Source organism: Macaca thibetana, chromosome 7 (genome assembly GCF_024542745.1).
Source record: "Macaca thibetana thibetana isolate TM-01 chromosome 7, ASM2454274v1, whole genome shotgun sequence".
Lineage (NCBI taxonomy): Eukaryota > Metazoa > Chordata > Mammalia > Primates > Cercopithecidae > Macaca > Macaca thibetana.
The window spans coordinates 101480132-101496991 of record NC_065584.1 but is presented as its reverse complement, the minus strand read 5'-3'; the positions used below and the strand labels follow the sequence as shown (position 1 = coordinate 101496991).

Sequence of the window (16860 nt, the reverse complement as noted above, 5' to 3'; positions counted from 1 at the left end):
CACAGATATGAATACTTACTAGAGTGGGTTCCTCCATATCCTCACCTCCATATGTCAACATACAGGGTTTAGGCAGTGCACATTTCAGACACCTGCAGGGAGGTAGACAACCACTGTTTTGTAGGCATTGATTGCCTTCTCTCTCTCTCTCTCTCTCTCTCTCCTCTCTCAGGGTCTCACTCTGTTGCCCATTTATAGGACAGCAGTAGTGTGATCATGGCTCAGGCAGCTTTGAACTCCCAGACTTGAGATCCTCCTGCCTCAGCCTCTAGTAGCTAAAACTACACTGCATTTGGCTGATTTTTTTTTTATAGGAACAGAGTCTTGCTGTGTTGCTCAGGCTGGTATTGAACTCCTGGCTTCAAGCAATCCTCCTGCCTCAGCCTCCCAAAGTGTTGGGCTTACAGGTGTGAGGCACTGTGCCTGGCCTGATTGGTTGTTTAATGTGCAGTCCCCTGGGGGTCTTGTTAAAAATGCAGATTCTGATGCAGCATGTCTGAGATATGGCCTTGGAGCTTGGGAGCTCTAAGGTCCAGCCCTCCTTGGACCACCCTTTGAATAGTGAGGCTCCAGGAGATCCCACAGGCTTCCAGATCTGACACTTCTGAGCTTCCTAAACTCCAGAGCCAAGCCCCCAACAGAAAGTGGGATCAGAGGCCAGGCATGGTGGCTCACACCTGTAATCCCAGCACTTTGGGAGGCTGAGGAGGATGGATCACCTGAGGTCAGGAGCTCGAGACCAGCCTGGCCAACATGGTGAAACCCCGCCTCTACTAAAAATACAAAAATTGGCCAGGTGTGGTGGCATGCACCTGTAATCCGAGCTACTCGGGAGGCTGAGGCAGGAGAATTGCTTTAAGCTGGGAGGCAGAGGTTGCAGTGAGCCAAGATCACACCACTGCACTCCAGCCTGGGTGACAGAGTGAGACTCCGTCTCAAAAAAAAAAAAAAAAAAAAAGTAGGATCAGCAGTGGTCCACTTCACCTCTTTCCCTGCTAGCTTGAATTAAGAGAAAGGTATGCTTCTTCCAGTAAGGCTTTGCCATGCCCCCAGGCAGCACTAAACTCCTCCACTTTCCCCTGGGTAAACCCGAGGCAGTGGCCAATCTCATTGAGAGGCTCTCTGAAGCTGGCGCCAGTTTCCTTCCTGAGACCTCCACCCACAGCTGAAATTGCCTCCAGACTCTGCTGTCTGCATTCTCCCAACGACCAAATTAGCATGGCAGAAATGCATCACTGCAACCTTCCAACTCTCAAATTACTTTGATGAGGCAGAATCTCTGCCTCATCCCAGATGTCCCCAGAAAGGGTTGGGCGTGGTGGCTCACGCCAGTAATCCCAATAAACTTTGGGAGGCTGAGGCGGGAGGATCACCTGAGGTCAGGAGTTTGAGACCAGCCTGACTAACACGGAGAAACCCTGTCTCTACTAAAAATACAAAATTAGCTGGGCATGGTGGCGCATGCCTGTAATCCCAGCTATTTGGGAGACTGAGGCAGGAGAATCGCTTGAACCCAGGAGATGGAGGTTGTGGTAAGCTGAGATCTCACCAGCCTGGGCAACAAGGGCAAAACTCTGTCTCAAAAAAAAAAAAAAAAAAAAAAAAAAAAAAAAAAAAAAAAACAAAAACAAACAAACAAAAAAAACAGATGTCGCCAGAAAGGAAGTTGTTATGGGCACCAAATAGTTGTCATAAAATTCATATTTTGTCGTTCCTCTTCCCATAGCTGGTGGCCTTCAAAAGAGTATTTTATTGTCTCTCTCCAACAATGTGGGGGCCATTTGTAGGAATCACACACATAGGCAGCTGGGATTTTGTGAGGCTGAGCACGTCAGATTTTAACATTGGTGGTCTTCAAATACGTTTTCCCACAAGTGGAACCACCTCGGGCAAGGTCTGGCGCAGCCCACCCAGCTAACCCTCCTACCCAGTTTGTCCCTGGAGGGGCAGTGTCAGGGCACGGCCAGCAGGGGGCAGCGCGAGCACACAGTCAGAGCCGGCTCACGGGATCCCAACCCTGTAGCTTCTTCCTCAGAAAGCCACCGAGTTTTCTTATCAGACGGGGTCCTTGAGCTAAGGCCCAAGCCCTGCTGACCTTAGGGACGACCCCAGCATCCCATTCGGGTTTGAGTAGGAGCTAAGGCTGCCCCAAGAGTCTTCTGCTCAGCATGTGCCTGATTTCATTTATATATTTAGAGCTGCCACAAATTCAGAGTGGGCCTGGGCTGTGTCCAGGAGGGCACCTGGCATCTCGGGGCTGGGGGGAAGATGGGAGTCAGTGGACAGGGATCAACCAGTGTTTCCCTCAGATTTGGGACCCAGGTCTTGAGGAACAATTAGAACTATATCATGAAAATGTAAAAGATACCCATTCTTTTTTCTTTCTTTCTTTTTTGAGACGGAGTCGCGCTCTGTCACCCAGGCTGGAGTGCAGTGGCACGATCTCAGCTCACTGCAACCTCTGCCTCCCGGGTTCAAGCAATTCTCCTGCCTCACCCTCCCAAGTAGCTGGGATTACAGGTTCCCGCCACCAAGCTCAGCTAATTTTTGTTGTTGTTGTTTTTGTTTGTTTGCTGGTTTTGAGACAGAGTTTCCCTCTGTCGCCCAGGCTGGAGTACAATGGCGTGATCTCGGCTCACTGAAGCCTCCATCTCCTGGGTTCAAGTGATTCTCTTGCCTCAGCCTCCCACGTAGCTGGGATTACAGGTCCCCGCCACCACGCCTGGCTAATTTTTGTATTTTTAGTAGAGATGGGGTTTCACCATGTTGCCCAAGCTGGTCTCAAATCCTGAACTCAAGTGATCTGCCCACCTTGGCCTCCCAAAGTGCTGGGATTACAGGCATGAGCCACCATGCCTGACCAAAAATACCCATTCCTTTTAATTATTTAATTCAGCCTCATCACCACCTCCTTCCATCAACACCTCCACGTGGGTCACCAGTGCCCTCCACCTTGGCAAACGCTAGTCTCTATTCCTTTCTCACAGGACCCCAAAGCACCATTGACAGTTCTCGTACTTGAAATACCTTCTTAGCTCCAGATGTTCCTAAGCGATCTCTCAGGGTGAGGCACTTTCTACCAGAGCAGCTTCACTCTTTTAAGTTGGTGTTGTGTTTTGTTTTGTCGATACAGGGTGTCCCTCTGTTGTCCAGGCTGGAGTGCAGTGGCTGGAGTGCATGGCTAACTGCAGCTTCGACTTCCTGGGCTCAGGTGATCCTCCCACCTCAGCCTCCTGAGTAGTGGGGACAACAGACGTGCACCACCATGCCCAACTAATTTGTGTATTTTTTGTAGAGGTGGGTTTCACCATGTTGCCCAGGTTGTTCTCAAACTCCCAAGTTCAAGCCATCCTCCTGCCTCGGCCCCGCAAAGTGCTGAGATTATAGGCATGAGCCACATGCCTGCCCTTTTTAGGTTTAAATACCAAGGTTCCATGTGAGATTTGGTTTGCAAAAAGGAAGCCTCAACTTTTGGGACAAAATCCTCACTGGTTGATCTCCTACCCTTCTGCCCATAATAATTTGCTATGATTCCTCCTCCAGCCTAGGAGTCCTATGTAAATACCATTTTCGTTTTCATGGATTTTATGACCATGGATTGTTGACTGTGAATGTTATAAAGAAGGCAGTTTCTTGGGTAATGAGCATACACTACAAACCCTAGCAGTGAAAGAAAGTATGTAAGGAATAAGCGCATATACCCACACACACATATATATACATTGACATGTACATGAACATGTACACAGCCTCACTGAAAAGCAAGAAGGAGAACTCTCAGTGGATCAGAGAAATTCCCAAAGGTGTGAAAGAAGACAGGACTGAATTGAATCCATAGTCCAGAAAACGGTTGGAATATCCTGCCCCAAAAGGTAGGTGCAGCACTTAGGGTGCTTCATACCCACAAAGAATGGAGGTGACCCTACAGGCAAGAGCAGACAAGTCTTGGGTTGATTGACTGGGACACCTTGGTGGGAACAACAAGGCCTCACCTACTGCCACTAGCCAGCCAGTGTCTGCTTCCATGTGGGAAAATGAGTGTAGCATCTTAGAAAAAGTATCTTGTCAGTGCTTAGGAGACGCATGCCCAGAAGAAGCCAGCACTTCCCCAAGAGGGAACAGCACGCTCAGCAAACGGCATCTAACAGGGATTCTCACCTACAGAAATGAACACACACCCGAAAATCATCAAGCACTTGAGGAAAGCCAACTCCATAGAAGGAAAGCATTTGTATTTGTCAAAATATGCAGATTTGGGCCAGGCATGGTGGCTCACAACTACAATCCCAGCACTTTGAGAGGCTGAGGTAGAAGGATGGCTTGAAGCCAAGAGCTGAAGACTAGCCTGGGCAGTACAGCCAGAGCCTTATCTCTACCAAAAAAAAAAAATGTAAAAAATTAGTTAGGTGCAGTGGCATGTGCCTGTAGTCCCAGCTACTCAGCAGGCTGAGGCAGGAGGCTTGCCTGAGCCCAGGAGTTTGAGGTTGCAGTGAACTATGATAGCACCACTGCACTCCAGCCTGGGTGACAAGTGAGACCCTGTCTCAAACAAAACAAAACAAAACAAAACAAAACAAAAAAACCCCGCAGATTTGGAAAGTGTAAGTTCATCACTGTAAAGTGCTTGAGAGTGAAGACAAAAAGAGAGCTTTAACTCTATAACTTGAGGACTGAGTGAGCTCGGAGAAGATGCCACCTATGAATCTAAGTAGAGCCGTCCATCCAGGCAAGGGGACGGCAGGAGACAGCGTTTGTTGGAGAGACCCCCTCTCCCGGACAGATAGAGGGAACGTGACTGCCACCCTGGAAAGAGGTCCGAGTTCCTGACCATCCCACACACGCGAGACTGTACCTCACCAAGGGGAGCAGGCCACCCCTGAGTGAAGCCACTTCCAGGCCTCCTCCACCCTGGAATTCTGTGTGGAAAACCCCTCGCCTGCCTAGAGGCCACCAGGACTGCTGTGTTTGCCAAATCATTTGAACATATGTCCTCCCTCTTTTATCTTCTTTTATTGCATTTTTGCTAGGAGTGGGGGATATTTTAACCCAGGCTCCTTGCCTGTTTTCACAGACTCTAAGTCGTAAAACTCTGTTACAAAGGAAATGACTGAGAAAACGAATTAGAGTCTTTGAAATACAACCTCACACAAAAATCACTGTCTTAAAGCTTCAAGGGCAGCTGGAAATATAACTACCCCCAGTTCTTCTTGTTCAAAGGAATTCCCCCTCCTTTATTCCCCATCCCCCACCTTGAGAACAGGGTGACATCTGAGGTCACTCAGGCTTAGGGAGTCTAAGGGGGGACCACAGTCATCTCAAGCAGCCCTTTCCTAGCCTTGGGTCCAGGACAGTTGAGGAGAGGCCCAGGCATTCTAACTACAGTTCAGCTGGCAGGAGATGTTTTCAGAAGGCTGTGTTCTCAGCTTGGGCCCGGGGGCCAAAGAGCTGCTCAGCAACAGCTTTGCCATCATACTTGGGCAGCGTGCCCCCAAAGTCAGAGGGCAGGATGTTCTCATCAATCTCCTGGTAGAAACCAGAGAGGTCCTCCCCGTGGACAAAGACCTGCAGGGAAGCAAGGGAGAGAGAGAGCTGAGCAGGAGGAGGTGCCCTAAGGATGAGGGTTGAGGAAGGAAAGGGCAGGAGGACAAAGCCCCATCATGTGCAATCTTTGCCTGGCGACACCCCTCTCCGCAGGTCTCCATATTGGGTGTCAGTGGGATCCACGTAGCTCAGGACCATGGTAGAGTGTGAGGAGGGCTCAGATGGGGCCCCACCCTCGGCCCTCTTGTCTCATTGTCTGGGCGGCCCATGTACTCACCCTCTCAAGCAGCTTGCTCTTCAAGAAGGGCTTGACCACATTGTAGGTCGTGGTGAAGTACCATGGCTGGTGGATGAAGTGGATGGCTTTGAACCGGGCTGGGAAGGAGTCCTGCAGTGACAGACAGACATCCCATTCCCCATGGCCCTGATGACCTCTGAGGCTCCCACTCATCCCTGCTGCCTCTCCTCATGGCATAGAACAGACTTGTCCAACATCACAGGGCTGCCCTGGAGAAGGGCCCACTGAAGGTCCTATTTCCAGGCCAGCAACTAGGGATCCCTGGCTTTACTGTGGCCCAGACTGCAGGGAGGAAGCCCCAAGATTCATATGACCCAACCCTCTCCCTGCTGATGCAAATAAAACCAGGAATTAGGTCAAGAAATGAAAGTAGCCTTTCTTGGCCTTTTGGTGAGTTGTTTCAAACCCACTTGCCTGCCGAAGGGACTGCAAACTACTACAAACCACAGGAACACTCTTATCATCCCTCATTGTCCATCAGCCCCTCCCACGACCTCCACCTCCCACCCCTCCTTTCCCAAATACACAGAGCAGATCCAAGATGGCTCTAAGAAAGGACTCCTGACATGTCAGCATATATAGGAGTGAATTATCAGAGGGCTAGTGATATCCCTTTCTCGGGGTGAATCCACATTCAAAGAGAGGCAGTGCGACATATGTGGACAGACAACATGGGATTACAGGTCAGAAGATGCAGGTTCAAGTCTGGCCTCTGCCACTTGATTGCTGTGTGACCTTGAGATGTCACTTAAATCTCTGAGCCTTCGTTTCCAGGTTTGAAAAATGAAGCAGGGAAGGAGGGAAAGAATGCTCTCAAGGAGTCAATGGAAAAATGAAAGTGAATACTTGGCAAACTGTCAATCACTATGCAAGTGCTTGTGGTTGGGACTGTGACTGTCACTGCTCTTTATGGCATGAGGTGGTCCAAATTCTCAGGTCCCTGCAAGCACCATGAAAGGAGGCCCAGCCTCTCAGCCTCCCCAGCTGTGGGAGGCTCCTGTGGTATAGAGCTCTAAGCCTCACCTGGAGCATGTCCACCATCTTCCTGAGATCTGAAGTGCGGAGACTAGCAGCCTGCTGCATGGTAAAGCCCTTGAAGTTCTCAATGATGCAGAATCCATTAATTTGAGTTTCCTCATTCTCCAGCAGCTTCTCCAGGATGAAGCAATATGCCTGCAAGATCTTGGGCACAGAGAGAACAGGCTTGAGGTCTCTCAATAATTAACCCGCAACAATAATTAAGGCTTGAGGTCCTAAGGGGAGAGCTAATTGGTACATTCTTCATTCTTCATTGCTGCAGGCTTTGATCTCGGACATTCCACTTCTGCGAATGTATACCAAGAAAATAAGCTTGAATGTCACATCCATGGTTAGAGGCCAGAAGGTTTATCCCAGTACTCTTACAATAGTGCGAACATTGGAGACAACTTAAACGTCCAACAATAGGAACTGGTGAAATTATGGTACATTTGTGCCATGGAATGCTCTGGAACAATTAAAAACAATATAGAAGACTAATAATACAGGAAAATGTGCATGATGTATTATTGTAGAATATAATACCATTATTATAAGAAAAATGTGTGAGCTGGGCATGGTGGCTCACGTCTGTAATCCTAGCACTTTGGGAGGCTGAGGCGGGTGGATCATCTGAGGTCGAGAATTCAAGACCAGCCTGGCCAACATGGTGAAACCCTGTCTCAACTAAAAATACAAAAAAATTAGCTGAGCGTGGTGGCAGGCACCTGTAATCCCAGCTACTTTGGGAGGCTGAGGCAGGAGAATCACTTGAACTTGGGAGGCAGAGGTTGCAGTGAGCCAAGATCACGCCACTGCACTCCAACCTGTGTCAAAACTCTGTTTCAAAAAAAAGAAAAATGTGTGTGCATGTGTGTGCGTATGTGTGTGCATAGACGTATAAAAAGATTGAAAGGATGTCAATAGTAGAGCTCTCTGGGTAGTAGAATTGCAAATGATTTAAATTTGTTTGTAATTTTTTTTTTTGAGGTGGAGTCTTGCTGTGTTGCCCAGGCTGGAGTGCAGTGGTGCCATCCCGGCTCACTGCAACCTCCGCCTCATGGGTTCAAACGATTCCCCTGCCTCAGTCTCCTGAGTAGCTGGGATTACAAGTGCCTGTCACCACGCCCGGCTAATTTTTATATTTTTAGTAGAGGCAGGGTTTCACCATGTGGGCCAGGCTGGTCTCGAACTCCTGACCTCAGGTGATCCACCTGCCTCAGCCTCCCAAAGTGCTGGGATTACAGGCATGAGCCACTGCGCCCAGCCAATTTTTTGTATTTTCTAAAATGAGTAGATATCACTTATGTAATAAGAAAAAATATATATTTAAGTCTCTTCCGTAAAACACACAGATACGCAGGTGTGCGCTTCAGCTCTACAGCCTGTGTCTTATTTAATGGGAAAACACTACAGGCATCCTTACTAAGATCAGGAATTAGATAAGGATTTCACCTTCTCTGCCACCATTTAATTCCATGTTGAATGTACTAACCAATGCAATCAATTTGTTCGAAAAAAAAAAAAAAATCAGGGGCATGAGAAGTGGAAAGGGAAAAGAAAAACTATCTCCTCTACTTACAGATAGTATTATAGTATACTTAGAAAACCCCAGAGAATCCATTATAAAACTAACATAAATTTTAAAAGAGTTCAGTAAAATAGGGGGATATACAATTAAAAAACAAAAACAATAACCTTCATTTATACAAACACTAACCAACTAGAAGATATAATGGAAGAAGGAGCCCCATTTTTAGCAATGACAACAAAATTAATACCTAAGACAAATTTAATGAGAACTGTGCAGGACATTGTGAGGAAAAAATTTTAAAAACTTTTTATTTTTCAGAAACAGAGTCTCTCTCTGTCCCCCCAGCTGAAGTGCAATGGCACAATCATAGCTTATGAAGAAACTTTTAAAACACTCCTGAAAACTCGAAAGTTGACTTGAATAAAACAGAAGGCATCTCACATTTGTAGATAGGACAACTGGCCAAGAATGTGACATTCTGAAAGAAGCCAGTTCTCCCCAAGCTTGTTATTTACGTTTAATATTATCCCCAAAAACATACTCCTAATATTTCTCCTAAAGCTAGACAAATTAATTCTAAATCATAGATCATAGGGGAAAATGAACATGTAGAAGTAGCTAGAAAAGCCCCCCAAAAAGCAAAGCAGTAAGGACAAAACTAGCCCTAACAGATCAAACATGCCACAAAATCCCTATCATCAAAACAGTATGATATTAGAGTATGAATAGATAAAGAGGCCAATGGAACAGAATAGAAAGTCCAGAAAGAGACCAAGTACATATGAAAATATAAAATATGATAAAGATGGCATTTCAAGTCATTGAAAAAAGATGGACTTTTTAATAAATTGTGTTGGCACAACTAGATAGCATTATCTAAAATTAGTTTGGGTTGGGTGCAGTGTCTCATGCCTGTAATCCCAGTACTTTGGGAGGCCGAGGTGGGCAGATCACTTGAGCTCAGGAGTTCGAGACCAGCCTGGCCAACATGGTGAAACCACGTCTCTACTGAAAATACAAACATTAGCGGGGCATGGTGGCGTGTGCCTGTAATCCCAGCTACTTGGAAGGCTGAGGCGTGAGAATCGCTTGAACCCAGGAGGAGGAGGTTGCAGTGAGCTAAGATCATGCCACTGCACTCCATTCTGGGTGACTACAGCGAGACTCCATCTCAAAAATAAATAAAATAAAATAAGTTTGTAGCAGGTTTTTTTAAAATTAAAGGAATATTTTTCAGGCTCAGTGGCACATGCCAAAGCTCTCCCAAGACAAACCCTAATTCCCTGACTTGGGGCAGCCCCCTTAACGGCTCAGACAAGCAAAATTGTGTACATATATAAGCACAAAGAACTCGGGCTCCTAAATAGACTGGAACCTGTGCTTTCCAGAATCTCTTCCAGCCTGTAGTCCACTAATCCTTGTTCTTTCTGTTGCTATCAGCTTTTAGCATTTGGCAGGGCAGCCCCCAGCTCGTGGCACACAGCTGTTACCCCCGCTTGGCACTTGGCTGGGATACCCAGGAAGAGCCATGTATTATTGACCATCAAGCCCCACCTGCAAAGCTGCTGGGTTTTCCAGCTGCCCTGGCACATCCTAGGACTTCTCTCCCTTCCTGGAAAGGACTTGGTGGCAGGTGGCTGCCCACCTTTCCCCCTCTACAGACCTTGCCTCCTGGGGAACCAGAAATGAGGGCTCAGTAGAGGTCAGGGTTGAGGGAGGGAACCCAACCCATGGGGTGGGAGCCAGGCAAGCCCCCACTAACCTCATCGAAGGTGATTTCTTGACTTTGCCAGTTCTCAATGTTGAAGAGCATGACCACTCGGCCATACTTGTCCCGACTAGAGAGGACACCAGGGTAGCCAGCTTCAATGGTACAGCGGACAGCCTCTGGGGACAGGCTGTCAAAGAGCTCAGGGTACTGCAGCCGGAAATTCACATAGCCTGGAGGAAGGAGAGCAGAGGAAACCCCTCAGGGAGCCATCCCATCCCTACCCCATCCCACCTAGTGGGACTCAGAGACCTGGCCTCCTGCCTGGCTCTTCCACATGTGTCCTATGTGTGACCAAGCTGGCTACTCAACCTATCTGAGCCCCATGTTGCCTCTCCAAAAAATGGGATCTCGATATTGGCCTATCTATTCTAGATAGTCTAGATAGTGGCCTATCTCACCAAATTGTTGTGGCAATCAAATGATTCAAGGTGTAAACATCATCATAAGCTTGTGCAAACATGAGGCGTAGTCCTAAATATGAGGATAAGCATTACTTGTTATTTTCGTCCCCATGGGGACAAGGCACAGGGCACAGGATAAGCTGAGTGGTGAGGTGTGCACAGGGCTGGGGAGAAGCTCCCAAGGAGAATCCAAACCCCAAGCAGGACACAGAGCCCTGCCTGATTCCAGCAGCACCTCTACAGTCCACAAACTCCATCCTTACCCATCCTGAGCAGTTCCCCACCTCTGTGGCCTGCACCACCAAACTTGAGCCCCTAGAGGAGCTGGGTACATCTGCCGAGAGACCGCCACATCCACCTACTCACTGCTCTGGAACACTCCGGGCACCTCCCACCCCCTGGCCCTTGTCTTTGCTGTTCCCTCTGCCCCGGCTGCTCTTCCCCACAGATATCTCATTTCCTTTAGGTTTTTCTTCAAAAATTCCCTTTGCACTGGGACTTCCTTGGCCACTTTATCTAAAACTTCAACCCCTCAAGACTTTATATCCACCTCCTTAATTTCTTTCCTTATTCCTTACCATTATTTAACCCTATATAATTTTACTTTATGTATTGGATATATCGTTTCCGCCATTAGAATATAAGTCCCACCAGGGCAGGGAACTCTTGTCTGTTTTGTCTCCACTGCATCCCTTGGCCTAAAACAGTTCTTGGTATAGCATGGCCCTGAATTACCATTTGGAGAAGGAAGAAGTAAGAAAAGGAAAATAATTAGCCTCCAGAGGGTCCGCTCAGACCCCATTTCCCTCCACCAGTGCCCAAGATTTGATTTCCTGAGGGACCCCCTTTTTTTTTTTTTTTTTTTTTTTTTTTGAGATGGAGTTTTGCTCTTGTTGCCCAGGCTGGAGTGCAATGGCACGATCTCAGCTCACCACAACCTCCGCCTCCCAGGTTCAAGTGATTCTCCTGCCTCAGCCTCCCAAGTAGCTGAGATTACAGGCATGCACCACCACGCCTGGCTAGTTTTATATTTTTAGTAGAGGTGGGGTTTCTCCATGTTGGTCAGGCTAGTCTCGAATTCCCGACCTCAGATGATCTGCCCTCCTCGGACTCCCAAAGTGTTGGGATTACAGGCCTGAGCCACCGCACCCCGCCTATGATTTCTTGAGGCATCCTGTCTTCATCCAGCCAGCAGTGCCAGGGAAGTTCTGTCCCTGGGGCTCATTCCCAGGTCTGACACCATCTTCAGTTCCACTGCACATGGGGCTTAGGTAACTGCCTTCAGCGAGGCACTATCCACCTTCCTGCAGCATTCCAGAGCCAAAGCTTAGATTCTCATGGTGGGGTTCTGGAGTGGAAACTCCTCCCCTCATCAACCAAATGGGGTACCCAAATTTTACTCATTGAATCCCAAGACTGAGAGAGAGTTGAGAGGACTCTGACCTCTAGGAATCTGCTCCTGACACACTTCACTCATTCATTCATTCATTCATTCGTTCATTGCCAGAGCTGACCCACTTTACAAGTAAGGCTATGGAGGCTCAGAGAAACAGATTGCCCACAGTATGGAAGCGGGCCTCTTCAGTGCCTGGGTGAGAGTGGATACCATCCTCATGGCCTCCCGTCCTCTCAGGGCCGTCCCTTCAGCGCGGGCCTCACCTCTGAGCAGCTCATAGGCACGGCCCACGTTGAACTTTCGCGCGCGGATGAAGCGCAGGAAGAAGCCGCTGTCCTTCTCTTGCACCCTCTCCGCCACGGCCACGGCCAGCTCCTCCCCCGAGGCCGCCTGCGCCTGCACCATCTCCTGCAGCTCTCGCACTGCCTCCTCCCGGGTCTCCTCTCTCTCATTCAGCTCATCCTTGGCCTGGAACAGGGTGGGGTGTGCATGAAGTTAGACTTAGGTGCGGGTGAGGGGTAGGACACACAGGTGATGAGTCTCCTGCCAAAGCTGAGGGGGCCCAGAGGTCTGCAGCTGCAGCCCTTGCTCTTCTGCCCCAGGGGCAGCATCTGTACTGGCAACACCTGAGATTGTTGTGTGTGGAGAGGATTCGGTCAAACTGTTCATCCTGGATATTTGCAGAATATGGCCAACAGTCTAAATGTTTCAAAAAATGACTGCCTACACTCACTAAGCCTTTGCCTAGCAACCTAAGTCCCTTAAATGCATTGTGTTTTTCAATCTGCCACAGACCATCATGGTTGGCGTTCTTATCCCCATCTCTCAGATGAGCAGACTGAGGCTCATAAAGGTGAAGTTATTCTTGCTCAAGGTCACCCAGAGAGAAAGGAGTGGAGCTGGGACTCCTCTTTTCATCACTTCACTCTGCTGCCTCCCAGGCTCCATTCTGATTTTTTCAAAAACACAGCTCTCCAGCAGATGGCAGCCTGCCGCCTGCCCAGAGCCTCACATTCCTCCCCTCTGCTGGGTCAGGAGAACTCCTCCCCGCACCTCAGACAGCTCTCTCCTTGGACAGCATGAGGAGGGAAGGGAAAGGAGGGGGAGTAAAGTGTGAAGGAGCTAATAGCACCTTTCCCTTGAGATGCCCAAGGAAGCAGAGATGGAAGCTGGGAGCCCAGGCTCAGTTCAGTCACTTCTCATCCTCCCCGGCAGCCCTAAGGCAGCTCTGTCAGCCTCCACAGAGCACAGTCTGACCATCTCTGAGCTAGTCCGCCAACCGTCTTTCACAGGTACAGAGGGCAAGACCCAGAGATGGAAAGCAATCTGCTCAAGGTCACACAGCAAGCTGAAAGTAGGTCTGGTTCTGGAACTCACGTCTCTTGCCTGTCTAGCAGGGGCAGCATTTGGATGCTTGCTCCCCGGGGCCATTTCCAAACCAATGCTCGTCATATTGAGTCTAGTTTAGAGGGCCCTAGTTCCAAGGCTCTGGGCTGTAGTATTGGGTTGGGCTGGCCTGGCTGGGTGTCTGGTCAACCCAGTTGCTGCCATAGCCGTGACCACCAGGAAGGACCCTAGAACAGGCCAGTCTATCAGGTCCAGGATGATCTGGAGTGCCAGGGCTAGACCCTTTCACAGAACAGAGAATGCGGTCATGTTCCCCTCATGTTGCCTCCCTAGGCTGCTCCTCCCCGCACTGTCAGCCACCTCACCTTCTGCAAGGTGTGGCGGGGCAGCTGGCTGCACGGGCCAAAGACAGGTCCATGGTCCTTGGTTGTGAGCTGCTCCAGTTGGGCACGGAGCTCCTGTTCCTCTTCAGGTACCATGCGGAACGTGCCCACCTGGGCAAAGAAAGGAAAAACAGGAACAGCCAACCCCATCAGCCTGAGCCAGCCATGGGAATGGGCCTGTTCAGACATTTAATTTTTTTTTTCCCAAGGTCATTGTTAAGCCTTCTCCTTTTGTGGGGGTCAGGACCCACACAGAGGTTATAGGAGTGTGTGCCTATATTCCTGGGCAGAGCAGAAGATAGAGAAGTGAGGAGGGAGGGAGAGGGAAGAGAGGGAAGGTGGGTGGAGGGGAGCCCTGGAGGACACGGTACTTACCCCTTCTGACATATTGCCTCTGGAAGACACAGAGTCCTTGGAAAAAGAAGGGATCTGCTTTCTCTGTCCTGGCCTCTCCAGTCAGCCCCTTCCCTAGGATAGGAAGTCAGGGCTGCAGGGGTTAGAAAAACCATTTTGTTATTGTCTCAGAATAGTGGATCTCAAACTTTCAAATGCATCAGAATCACCCAAGGCATTTGTTAGAAATGCAGGTGTCTGGGCCCCAGCTTCCATGATTCTGACTCTGAAGGTGCAGGCTGGGACCTAGGAACCTGCAATTTAAAACACTTCCTGGTGGCTCTGAGGGAGATGGCTCTTGGGCTACACTTTGGGAAACACTGTTTGGACAAGGCACAGACACAAATAGCTCAGTCCTCAGGTGTTACAAGTTGGCCCTGCCAGGAAAAAAAGTCTGGCTCTATTCTCAATGACACGATCACTGCAGGATAAGGCAATCTCTCCTCTCTCCTGTGGCCATCCTTCTCCAGCCCAAAGGGGTCCCTCAGAAACTTCACAGCCTAGTGGATGGCCCTTTCCCCAGTGCATTCGTTCTCAAGATGGGTGATGACCAGTTACGTAAGTACGTAACCATGAAACTGGAAGTGTGTTCTGTGCTTTGTGATGCACTAAGTACTTTCAAATCCACTCTCTCAGACCCAGGGTCAGCATTATTATTCCCATTTTACATAGGAGGAAACAGAGGAGGGGAATAAGTGACTTGTCCAAGGTAACACAGCCAAAAAATAGCCAGGGATCAGGACTCAGACCCAAGTTGTGACTTCCTGTCAGCACCAAGAGGCAGCCTGCTGTGGCGCAAAAGTCGGACCTGGGTTCAAGTTCTTCTCTTCCACTTGCAGGCTGTGTGATTTAACCTCAGTCTTGGTTGTTCCCTGTAAAGTGGGATGGAAGGGTGATGAGATGTAGTTAAATAATGGACACATAAGTAATGCTTGGTTACCAGAACAGATCCCATTCATGGCCCACATGACAACCTGCTTCCCCAGTGGGTATTTTTGGAGACAGCTCTTCTGTTTCCAGGTTTTCTCTCCTGCCTAAATGTCCTGCCTAAGTGCCTTCAGGAACCTTTCACCATCCTGCTCCTACCTGTGACCAGGTTTCATGGTCAGTTCAATCAGCTAGTCACAATTGGTAAGTGACAGAGCTGGGACTTGAACCTGTGCCTGCCTGACACCAAGTCTTTTTTTGACACCTAGAGCCAAGACATCTGCAGGCAAACTTCCTAGGAGAGCTGGCATCATAGAAACCTTTAAGGTTAGGGAGACCTGGGTTTGAATCAGGCTTTGTCAGTTACAACTTGTGTGACTCTAGCAAGTTATTTAACCTTTCTGGGTCTCAGTTTCCTCATCTGCAAAGTGAGGATAATAACAGTACCTACCAAAAAGAACTGTCATGAAAACCATATAATTTCTGCAATGCTCCTGGCACAGTGTCCTGTTCTAAAACATAGTTCCCCTTCTCTTTCTTAGCTACATATTGATCATTACCCTAACTTGCACAAAGAGACTTGGAGGACCCCCAAAGAGTATCTGAGGGTCCCCCATTTCCTGCTCCTTCCACTCCACAGCCCCAGCAAGCACAGGGAAGTTCTGGGGGCCATAATCCACCCACAGGAACCAAATCTAAGCCATCTTTCTGGCTGGTAGATGTCCAGATAAGTGGGCACAGAGATAGACAAACTGAAATGCTGCTGTGCTATCAGTTGGGTTTTGCTGGAACAGGAATGGAAATGGAGAGGCTGACAGAACTGCCCTGGGGAGCCCAGACAAAAGGGACAGTGACTGGACACCGCCAGCCAGTTGTGCAGACCATCAGAACGAGATCCGAGATCTTAGGAATACAGGGTTCAAGTCCGTCCAGGAACTCTTTTCTAAATATGCCCAAGCTGTTAACTTTGAGTTTTAAAAATACTGATTTACAAGCTGTACACAATGAAAAAATGCTTATCCCTCGCACCGTGCCAGTGCTGTTCCCTGCCATCTCAGGTTGCCAATGAAAATACAGAATGCCCAGTTAAATGTGAACTTTTTGTTGTTGTTGTTGTTTGTTTGTTTGTTTGTTTTTCTGAGATAGAGTTTCGCTCTTGTTGCCCAGGCTGGAATGCAATGGTGCGATCTCAGCTCACTGCAACCTCTGCCTCCCAGGTTCAAGCGATTCTCCTGCCTTAGCCTCCTGAGTAGCTGGAACTACAGGTGCCCACCACCATGCCTAGCTAATTTTTTGTATTTTTAGTAGAGACAGCGTTTCTCTATGTTGGCCAGGCTGGTCTTGAACTCCTGATCTCAGGTGTTCTGCCTGCCTTGGCCTCCCAAAGTGCTGGGATTACAGGCGTGAGCCACTGCACCTGGCCTACATGTGAACTTTTTTAATACTAAAAATGTATTTGCTGTTCATCTGAAATTCACATTTAACTGGGTGTCCCGTATTTTTATTTGCTAAATCTGCCATCAAATTGGTCTGGCTCAACCCGAAGAATGGCCAGGTGGTTTCGGTTTTACAGGCAGCTTGGGATGTGGTCTCCCTGCTCCCCTGAGTCCTCACCCCAGTCCTGGGCTCCCTGGCCCAGGCAGGCCCCAGGTATTGACTTACCTGCCAGGTCGGCAGCTCCTCCTTGGGGCCACCTGGTACCTGAATGTCCTGGAGCTCTAGAGGTTGCCTCTGCTGGAGGCGTGGTCCAGTCAGCAGGTTGGGATTAGTGTGTCATGAGGAACTTCTCACCGCCCACAGTTTCCGTTAAATCGGGCTCACAGGAGGCCCAGAGTGGGGCAAAGGAAGACCC

At 48.8% G+C, this 16860-nt stretch overlaps 1 protein-coding gene across 1 annotated transcript; it reads right to left on the bottom strand.

Annotated features, from left to right (window-relative positions):
* Positions 1-4994: 4994 nt before the first annotated feature.
* RLBP1 (retinaldehyde binding protein 1) lies at positions 4995-16860 on the bottom strand. The gene is made up of 9 exons (XM_050797716.1): positions 16671-16860; positions 14890-14953; positions 14064-14175; positions 13671-13799; positions 12222-12426; positions 10153-10331; positions 6863-7021; positions 5819-5929; positions 4995-5562 (listed from the first exon to the last, which is right to left on the bottom strand). Exons 3-9 carry the CDS (start codon positions 14073-14075, stop codon positions 5404-5406), a joined length of 954 nt encoding a protein of 317 aa, XP_050653673.1. The 5' UTR covers positions 14076-14175; positions 14890-14953; positions 16671-16860; the 3' UTR covers positions 4995-5403.

What these genes read in the sequence shown, in the direction of transcription:
- RLBP1 (XM_050797716.1), bottom strand. An exon ending in TGCCTATGAGCTGCTCAGAG is followed by an intron (nt 10,332 to 12,221) that starts GTGAGGCCCGCG and finishes TCCTTCCTCCAG; the next exon opens with GCTATGTGAATTTCCGGCTG. An exon ending in AAGAAATCACCTTCGATGAG is followed by an intron (nt 7,022 to 10,152) that starts GTTAGTGGGGGC and finishes TCTGTGCCCAAG; the next exon opens with ATCTTGCAGGCATATTGCTT.